The sequence below is a fragment of the Somniosus microcephalus genome, chromosome 14, assembly GCF_052327205.1.
Source record: "Somniosus microcephalus isolate GS21.2 chromosome 14, FLI_Smic_1.0, whole genome shotgun sequence".
In the NCBI taxonomy this organism is placed as follows: domain Eukaryota; kingdom Metazoa; phylum Chordata; class Chondrichthyes; order Squaliformes; family Somniosidae; genus Somniosus; species Somniosus microcephalus.
Window position 1 is genome coordinate 135,055,404 of NC_141000.1, and position 10,621 is coordinate 135,066,024.

The 10,621-nt window shown below is 48.9% G+C and overlaps 1 protein-coding gene across 1 annotated transcript in view; it reads right to left on the reverse strand.

The window, feature by feature from the left end:
* LOC147107934 (ubiquitin-associated and SH3 domain-containing protein A-like) overlaps positions 1–10,621 on the reverse strand; it is a 310,971-nt gene that overhangs the window by 19,866 nt on the left and 280,484 nt on the right. The window contains exon 13 of the mRNA XM_086007359.1: positions 4,634–4,743. Coding sequence (XP_085863485.1) covers positions 4,634–4,743 — 110 coding nt within the window. The remainder of the gene's footprint in view (positions 1–4,633; positions 4,744–10,621) is intronic.

Below are 10,621 nucleotides of genomic sequence, written 5' to 3' on the forward strand. Positions count from 1 at the left end.
GAAAGGATTAATTAGCAATCTTGTTGTACGAGGCCCCTTGGGTTGGAGCGATCACAATATGATAGGATTCTTCATTAAGATGGAGAATGAAGTCGTTGACTCAGAGACTAGGGCCCTGAATTTAAATAAAGGAAACTACGATGGTCTGAGGCACGAGTTGGGTAGGATTGATTGGGGAATGTCACTCAAAGGGTTGACAGTGGATAGGCAATGGCAAACATTCAAAGACCGCATGGATGAACTACAGAATTTGTTCATCCCAGTTTGGCATAAAAATAAAACAAAAAAGGCGACTCAACCGTAGCTATCAAGGGAAATTAGGGATATCATAAGATCCAAGGAGAGGACATATAAATTGGCCAGAAAAAGCAGTAAACCTGCGGATTGGGAGCAGTTTAGGATTCAACAAAGGAGGACAAAGGGATTAATTAAGAAGGGGAAAATAGAATGAGAGTAAGCTTGGAGGGAACATAAAAACTGACTCTAAAAGCTTTTATAGATGTGTGAAGAGAAAAAGATTGGTGAAGTCAAACGTAGGTCCCTTGCAGTCAGAATCAGGGGAATTTATAATGGGGAACAAAGAAATGGCAGACCAATTAAATACATTTTTTGGTTCTGTCTTCACAAAGGAGGACACAAATAACCTCCCAGAGATGTCGGGGAACATAGGGTCTGATGAAAGGGAGGAACTGAAAGAAATCAGTATTTGTAGGGAAATGGTGTTGGGGAAATTGACGGGATTGAAGGCTGATAAATCCCCAGGGCCTGATAATCTACATCCTAGGGTACTTAAGGAAGTGGCCCTAGAAATAGTAGATGCATTGCTGATCATCTTCCAACATTCGATGGAATCTGGAATAGTACCCATGGATTGGAGGGTAGGTAATGTTACCCCACTATTTAAAAAAGGTGGTAGAACGAAAACGGGGAATTACAGACCGGTAAGCCTGACATCGGTAGTGGGGAAAATACTAGAGTCCATTGTAAAAGATTAAATAGCAGAGCACTTGGAAAACAGTGAGAGGATTGGACAAAGTCAACATGGATTTACAAAAGGTAAATCGTGCTTGATTAATCTACTGGAATTTTTTGAGGATGTAACTGGTAAAATAGATAAGGGAGAACCAGTGAATGTGGTGTATTTGGACTTTCAGAAGGCTTTCGATAAGGTCCCGCATAAGAGATTAGTGTGTAAAGTTAAGGCACATGGAATTGGGGGTATGGTATAGACTTGGATAGAGAATTGGTTGGCAGACAGAAAGCAAAGAGTTGGAATAAACGGCTCTTTTTCCAAGTGGTAGGCAGTGACTAGTGGGGTACTGCAGGGATCGGTCCTTGGACCCCAGTTATTCACAATATATATTAATGATCTAGACGAGGGAACTAGATGTAATATCTCCAAGTTTGCAGACGACACAAAGCTGGGTGGGTGTGTGTGTTGCGAGGAGGATGCAGAGAAACTCCAGGATGATTTGGACTGGTTGGGTGATTGGGCAGAAACATGGCAGATGCAGTATAACGTGGATAAATGTGAGGTTATCCACTTTGGTCGCAAAAACAGGAAGGCAGATTATTATCTGAATGGCAATAGATTGGGAGAAGGGGAAGTGCAATGAGACCTGAGTGTCCTTGTGCACCAGTCGCTGAAGGTAAGCATGCAGGTGCAGCAGGCGGTTAAGAAGGCAAATGGTATGTTGGCCTTCGTAGCGAGAGGGTTTGAGTACAGGAGCAAGGATGTCTTGCTGCAGTTGTACAGGGCCTTGGTGAGACCACACCTTGAGTATTGTGTGCAGTTTTGGTCACCTTATCTGAGGAAGGATGTTCTTGCCATGGAAAGAGTTCAGCGAAGATTCACCAGGCTGATACCTGGGATGGCAGGAATGACGTTATGAGGAGAGATTGGGTCGATTGGGCTTATACTCGCTGAAGTTTAGAAGAATGAGAGGGGATCTCATTGAAACTTATAAAATTCTGACAGGACTAGATGCAGGAAGGATGTTCCCGATGGTCGGGGAGTCCAGAACCAGGGGTCACAGTCTAAGGATAAGGGGTAATCCATTTAGGACAGAAATGAGGAGGAATTTCTTCACCCAGAGAGTGGTGAACCTGTGGAATTCTCTACCACACAAGGCAGTAGAGGCCAATTCATTAAATATATTCAAGAAGAAGTTGGATATATTTCTTAAGGCTAAAGGGATCAAGGGATATGGGGAGAAGGCAGGGACAGGGTACTGAATTGGGATGATCAGCCATGATCGCATTGAATGGCGGAGCAGGCTCGAGGGGCCGAATGGCCTACTGCTGCTCCTATCTTCTATGTTTCTATCTGGGGAAGATTAGAAAAGTATGGCAAGCCCTTTTGCTATCTCCTCCCGCACTTCCGCTATCTCCTCCCCCATTGCTCTTTTTGATGTGTATTAAGGACCTGGACTTGTGTGCACAGGGCTTCATTTCAAAGTTTGCAGATGACACAAAACTCCTAAATGTAATAAACAGTGAGGAGGATAGTAACAGACTTCAGGAGGACACAGACAGACTGGTGAATTGGGCAGACACATGGGCCCAGAAGTTGGCCTCTTTAGTGCCTCCCCTTATCGCCTCCGGGGGGGGCGATAACGGGGCGCTAAGCATTTACTAACCGGGTGCGACGAGAAGATCGACTCCCGCTATATTCGGCGGGAGGTTTGCGCCGGCGGTATGGCTTGCACTCTGATTTCCTTCACCTGGAGATCGTGAAGTTATCTCCGTACGCATCGCCCCCGTCGCGCCCCGGACCCGAACTTTCTTTCCGCCTCCTGCAGCATCGCCGGGCGAAAACACCGGCAGCTGTAGGAGGCGTTCATCGGGAGGCTGGGCGCCTCAGGGGCGATACTTAAAGGCGAGGTGGCCGAGGTAAGTAAAAAAAATTGTGAAATGCTCTTTCTCTTTTTTTTTCCCCTTTGTCTTCACCAGCGATCGATCAGCCCGGTACTCTGCTGCAGTGCATCGGGCTGATCAGGCCGGGTCACGGCTGCCGTTGGGGACCAGGTAAGTTTTCCTCTTGCAGAGCTTGCAGCGATGGCCCTTCCCTTTAAGGGAGGGAAGGAGCCTTCCAACGCGGCAGCGCTGCACGGCCCAGTGTACAGCTGCTCGCCTACCACCCCGCCTGCTGCCTGTTGCGCTCCAGGAAGGAAGTGGAGTGCTTGATTTAATTTTTTCAACTTTTAAACGTTAGTGTCCCAAATGGAGTGATACCAAATTTCTCCCCCACGGCAAATGAAATTGATTGCAGAGAAGTGTGAAGTGATGCATTTTGGTAGGAAGCATGAGGAGCGGCAATATAAACTAAATGGTATAATTTTTAAGTGGGTGCAGGAACAGAGATCTGGGGGTGTAAGTACACAAGTCTTTGAAGCTGGCAGAACAAGTTGAGAAGGCTGTTAAAAAAGCATATGGGATCGTTGGCTTTATAAATAGAGGCACAGAGTACAAAAGCAAGGAGTTATGGTAAACCTTTATAAAACACTTGTTAGGCCCCAGCGGGAGTACTGTGACCAATTCTGGGCACCACACTTTAGGAAGGATGTCAAGGCCTTGGAGAGGGTGCAGAGGAGAGTTACTAGAATAGTACCAGAATGAGGGAAATAACAGAAAATGCTGGAAAAACTCAGCAGGCCAGGCAACATCCGTAGAGAGAGAAATAGAGTCAACGTTTCAGGTCGAAACCCTTTGTCAAGACAGAATGAGGGACATCAGTTATATGGAGAGACCAGAGAAGCTGGATTTTTCCAGCAGAGAACGTTAAGGGAAGATTTAATAGAGGTGTTCAAAATTATGAAGGTATTTGAAGGTGAAAAAAAAATTAGCATTTATACAGCGCCTTTCATGACAGGATGCCCCAAAGCAGAGAATGAAGTATTTTTGAAGTGCAGTCATTGTTGTAATTTGTGCACAGCAAACTCTCACAAACAGCAATGTGATAATGACCAGATAATCTGTTTTAGTGATGCTGACTGAGGGATAGATATTGGCTCCAGGACACCGGGGATAACTCCCCTGCTCTTCTTCGAAATAGATCCATGGAATCTCTTACGTACACCTGAGAGAGCAGCTGGGGCCTCGGTTTACCGTCTCATCTGAAAAACAGTACCTCTGACAGTGCAGCGCTCCCTCAGTACTCCACTGGGAGTGTCAGCCTAGATTTTTGTGCTTAAGTCTCTGGAGTGGGACTTGAACCCACAACTTTCTGACAGAGGCAAGAGTGCTGCCCACTGAGCCACTGGGAGAAACTGCTCCCAGTGGCAGGAGGGTCGGTAACCAGAGGACACAGATTGAAGGTCATTGGCAAAAGAAACAGGGTAGATGAGGAGAATATTTTTTTACACAGCGAATTGTTATGATCTGGTATCATAACAAATGTTGAAATTATGTTGTGGGGCCAGGAGAAGCCGGAGTGATGAGGGCTGTTGCCCCGGGCTCCCTCTACCCCCCCTCCCCCTCCACCTCACCCCCTCCCCATGAACCTGCTTCCTTCGGTGAGTGGCACATTTGGGCCCTACCGATCGCCCTGATAACAAGGGCTGGGGCTCTGAATGGGGCAGGGCACCCTCCAGATCCTTGGCCTCCCCTTGATATCTCAATTGAAATGTCTTACCTTTCTAACCATTTGTACAAATTTCTTGGAGTCCTTCGGAGGCAACCCCAGCAAAGGCCGAGTGCAGCAATCCAAGGTTGAAGCATGAGCTACCAGCAGAATATTACCAGCTGAGGAGGAACATCAATAGCTATTAGAGAAACAGTTTCAGTTTTTGCATTGATCATCAAACAGGGAAAGGCACAATATTGAACAGATGGAGGGGCCATGCAGAGCATAGTATCCAAAGAAACAAGTGTCTTGGCTTCTAAAGACCTAGTATAAATTCTAGTCAAGCGAAGAAGGTAATTGTTGGCTGTATGAGAGTTGCTGGATAGGACGAGAGGATAGACTGGGAAATAGTTTTGCATGTTTGTGTGTTCTGTAACAGGTGGCAACGTTTGTTTTGGGGAATATCAGTTAAGAGAAAGGGTTGCATTTATATAGCTCAGCATCACATCTCTCAGAAACATTGCAAAGCTTTTCATAGAGGGGCATAAGGAGGCCACTTATCCCATCGTGCCTATACTAGCCCTTCAACTGGGGCTACCTACTCTAATAAAAACACAAAATGCTGGAAATACTCAGCAGGTCAGGCAGCATTTGTGAAGAGAGAAACAGTTAGCATTTCAGGTCGATGACCTTTCATCAGAACTGGAAAGGTTAGAGATGTAATAGGTTTTAAACAAGTACAGAGGCAGGGAGAGGAGGAAAGTACAAAAGGGAAGGTCTGTGATAAGATGGAAGGCAGCAATGATTAAGAAAGGTATGATAGTGCGAGGCAAAAGGGGATGGTAATGGGACAAGTAAAGAAACAAAAGATGAGACCAGAGGAGGTGTAAATGGCAATAGCAGAACTATTACCAGTACCTGCCCCAGACTCCTCCATCACCATCCCTGGGTATGTCCCGTCTCACTGGCAGGACAGATCCACCAGAGGTGGCAGTAAACTGCTATACTGTTGGGAGGGAGTGGCCCTGGGAGTCCTCAGCGTTGACTCTGGACCCCATGAAGTCTCATGGCTTTAGGTCAAGCATGGGCAAGGAAACCTCCTGCTGATTACCACCTACCATCCTCCCTCAGCTGATGAGTCAGTACTCCTCCATGTTGAACACCACTTGGAAGAAGCACTGAGAGTAGCAAGGACACAGAATGTACTCTGGGTGGGGGGCTTCAATGTTCATCACCAAGAGTGGCTCGGTAGCACCACTACTGACCGAGCTGGCCGAGTCCTGAAGGACATAACTGCCAGGCTGCGGCAAGTGGTGAGAGAACCAACATGAGGGGAAAAACCTACTTGACCTCGTCCTCACCAATCTACCTGTCGCAGATGCATCTGTCCATGACAGTATTGGTAGCAGTGACCACCGCACAGTCATTGTGGAGACAAAGTCTTGTCTTCACACTGAGGACACCCTCCATCTTGTTGTGTGGCACTACCAACGTGCTAAATTGGATAGATTCAGAACCAATCTAGCAGCTCAAAAGTGGGCATCCATGAGGCGCTGTGGGCCATCAGCAGCAGAATTGTATTCCACCACAATCTTAACCTCATGGCCTGGCATTTCCCTCACTCTACCATTACCATGTAGCCAGGGGACCAACCATGGTTCAATGAGGAGTGTAGAGAGTATGCCAGGAGCAGCACCAGTCATACCTAAAAATGAGGTGCCAAACTGGGGAAGCTGCAACATGGGACTACATGCATGCTAAACAGCAAAAGCAGCATGCTATAGTCAGGGCTAAGCGATCCCACAATCAACGGATCAGATCAAAGCTCTGCAGTCCTGCCACATCCAGTCGTGAATGGTGGACAATTAAACAACTAACGGGAGGAGGAGGCTCCATGGATATCCCCATCCTCAATGATGGCGGAGCCCAGCACTTGAGTGCAAAAGAAAAGGCTGAAGTGTTTAGAACCATCTTCAGCCAGAAGTGCCAAGTGAATGATCCATCTCGGCCTCCTCCTGACGTCCCCACCATCACAGAAGCCAGTCTTCAACCAATTCGATTCACTCAGTGCCGTGCTGAAGACTTGCGCTCCAGAACTAGCCAAGCTGTTCCAGTACAGCTACAACACTGGCATCTACCTGACAATGTGGAAAACTGCCCAGGTATGTCCTGTCCACAAAAAATAGGACAAATCCAATCCAGCCAATTACAGTCCCATCAGTCTACTCTTAATCATCAGCAAAGTGATGGAAGGTGTCGTCGACATGCTATCAAGCGGCACTTACCAATAACCTGCTCACCGATGCTCAGTTTGGGTTCCATCAGGGCCCCTTGGCTCCAAACCTCATTACAGCCTTGGCCCAAACATGGACAAAAGAGCTGGATTCCAGTGGTGAGGTGAGTGTGACTGCCCTTGAAATCAAGGCAGCATTTGACCGAGTGTGGCATCAAGGAGCCCGAGTAAAACTGAAGTCAATGGGAATCAGGGAAAACGCTCCACTGGCTGGAGTCATACCTAGCACAAAGGAAGATGGTTGTGGTTGTTGCAGGTCAATCAAGTCAGCCCCAGGACATCGCTGCAGGAGTTCCTCAGGGCAGTGTCCTAGGCCCAACCATCTTCAACTGCTTCATCAATGACCTTCCCTCCATCATAAGGTCAGAACTCGCCAAGGCTTCTTTGACAGCACCTCCCAAACCCGCGACCTCTACCACCTAGAAGGGCAAGGGCAGCAGGCGCATGGGAACACCACCACCTCCAAGTCCCCTTCCAAGTCACACACCATCCTGACTTTGAAGTATAGTGTTCAGTTCCATTCGCAACTCCCCAGATAATGAAGCAGTCCATGCCTGCATGCAGCAAGACCTGGACAACATTCAGGCTTGGACTGATAAGTGGCAGGTAACATTCGTGCCACACAAGTGCCAGGCAATGACTATCTCCAAGAAGAGAGAGTCTAACCACTGCCCCTTAACATTCAACGGCATTACCATCGCTGATTCCTCCACCGTCAACATCAATGAATAAAAAAAACGCTGTCCGAAAAAATGGGAGCAGTGGCGATGATCTGAAATTGTTGAACTCAATGTTGATTCTGGAAGGCTATAAAGTGGCTAACCGAAGGATGAGGTTTTTTAAAATTCGTTTATGGCATGTGGGCGTTGCTGGCAAGGCCAGCATTTATTGCCCATCCGTGATTGCCCTTGAGAAGGTGGTGGTGAGCCGCCTTCTTGAACCGCTTTAGTCCGTGTGGTGAAGGTACTCCCACAGTGCTGTTAGGGAGGGAGTTGCAGGATTTTGACCCAGTGATGATGAAGGATCGGCGATATACTTCTAAGTCAGGATGGTGTGTGACTTGGATGTGGTGGTGTTCCCATGCGCCTGCTGCCCTTGTCCTTCTAGATGGAAGAGGTCGTGGGTTTGGGAGGTGTTGCCGAAGAAGCCTTGGCGAGTTGCTGCAGTGCATCTTGTAGATGGCACACACTGCAGCCACGGTGCGCCGGTGGTGGAGGGAGTGAATGTTTAAGGTGGTGGATGGGGTGCCAATCAGACGGGCTGCTTTGTCCTGGATGGTGTCGAGATTCTCGTGTTGTTGGAGCTGCACTCATCCAGGCAAGTGGAGAGTATTCCATCACACTCCTGACTTGTACCTTGTAGATGGTAGAAAGGCTTTGGGGAGTCAGGAGGTGAGACACTCGCTGCAGACTACCTAGCCTCTGACCTGCTCTTGTTGCCATAGTATTTACGTGGCTGGTCCAATTAAGTTTCTGGTCAATGGTGACCCCCAGGATGTTGATGGTGGGGGATTCAGCGATGGTAATGCCGTTGAATGTCATGGGGCAGTGGTTAGACGCTCGCTTGTTGGAGATCGTCATTGCCTGGCACTTCTGTGGTGCGAATGTTACCTGCCACTTATCAGCCCAAGCCTGAACGTTGTCCAGGTCTTGTTGCATGCGGGCATGGACTGCTTCATTATCTGAGGAGCTGTGAATGGCACTGAGCACCGTGCAACCATCTGCGAACATCCCCACTTCAGACCTTATGTTGGAGGGAAGGTCATTGATGAAGCAGCTAAAGATGTTTGGGCCTAGGGTGCTTCCCTGAGAAACTCCTGCTGCGATGTCTTGGGACTGTGATGATTGACCTTCAACCACCACAACCATCTTCCTTTGTGCTAGGTATGATTCCAGCCAGTGGAGAGTTTTCCCCCTGATTTCCATTGACTTCAGTTTTACTAGGGCTCCTTGATGCCACACTCGGTCAAATGCTGCCTTGATGTTAAGGGCAGTCATTCTCACCTCACCTCTGGAATTCAGCTCCTTTGTCCGTGTTTGGACCAAGGCTGTACTGAGGTCGGGAGGCAAGTGGTCTTGGCAGGAGCCAAGTGGTCTTGGCAGAACCCAAACTGGGCATCAGTGAGCAGCACCTTCCATCACTTTGCTGATGATTGAGAGTAGACTGATGGGGTGGTAATTGGTCGGATTGGATTTGTCCTGCTTTTTTATGGACAGGACATACCTGTGCAGTTTTCCACATTGTCGGATAGATGCCAGTGTTGCAGCTGTACTGGAACAGCTTGGCTAGAGGTGCGGCTAGTTCTGGAGCACAAGTCTTCAGCACAATAGCCGGGATGTTGTCGGGGCCCATAGCCTTTGCTGTATCCAGTGCGCTCAGCCATTTCTTGATATCACATGGAGTGAATCGAATTGGCTGAAGACTGGCTTCTGTGATGGTGGGGACCTCAGGAGGAGGCCGATATGGATCATCCACTCGGCACTTCTGGCTGAAGATGTTTGTAGACACTTCAGCCTTGTCTTTTGCACTCACATGCTGAGACTGGGGGGAGCACAGCGAGAGCGGAGCAGTTGAAAGGAGCAGCAGCAACTCAACAGAGGCAGTTTTTGAAAAAGTGACGTTAGAGTAAAAAAAGTGACATTGGCACAAGTGAAGGAGCTGATTGGTGAGTAGCTGGTGAGTGTATTTTTTTTTAACGTTACCGTCTGTCTTTCTGTCTGTCTGTCTTGAATTAACTCGAAAGTTATAGAGCGTACCTATACGTGCGTTACGTCGAAAGAAAGCTGACGATTCCAGAACCGTCCTAAGTGTATTTACGTTTCGGCCGGACAAAAATTGCGCCCACGGTATCCAAAAAACGTTCAACATTCCGCTCATTATCCGCTCATTAGCATCGAGTGACGTCGAGGTCGACCAATCGTACGGCGGGTTCCTGGCGCGTGCGGCCGGGCCCTCCTACGGTTGAGTGACGGGACGATTGACCAATCCTACGCTTCAGTGACCTGACGATCGACCAATCGGTGCGTGTGTGGGCGGGCCTTATCGTTCTGAACCGAAGTGAGTCGCCGCCATCTTGATTCCAAACTTTTCCTTTCTTTTTCCCGCTTTCTGCGTCTTTAAAAAAAACGTTGCTTTTAAAACTCACGTTTTTTTAAAAAGTTAATTACTTTCTAAATCTTTTATCTAATCTCATTAATTTTTCTACCTTTCCCCGTTTTTCCAGGTACGGCCTCGAAGCCTCGGCCTCTCCTCCGCACCCACGCCCGAGCTAGGCACCTCCCGGCCCGAGCCAACAAGCGGCCCCCGATCGCCGCCATCTTTGTGAAGGCTGGAGGGGCGGGCCTCAGCCGAGCGCCGCTACCGCCGCCATCTTAGTAAAGGCTGGTGCGGCGGTGGGTGGCGGCACGGAGCTCCGCGGAGCAGGTGCGCGGCGGCGTCTAACTCGACCCCCCCCCCCCAGTCTGTCTCTCTCTCTTCCCCGCGCCTCCTGAATGCGCGGGGGAAGAGGCCCGGCGCACCGTGGCCGCTTTCGGAGACTTCAACTCCGTGACAGGTGAGGAGGGTCTTTGTTCACGTTGGGCGTTGGGCGGGTTCCTCGGGTGCTGATCCCTGGCGGTGTGGGGCCGGAGCCCGGCTCTTACCTTGCCCCGGAGAGAGCGGGCGGACGGCGGGGCCTGGAGTAGCAAATCGGGGCACCACGGCAGAAGAAAAACTGAGAGCGACAGAGGGGAACAGACGTCAGAGAGACAGAGAAATAGGGAGGG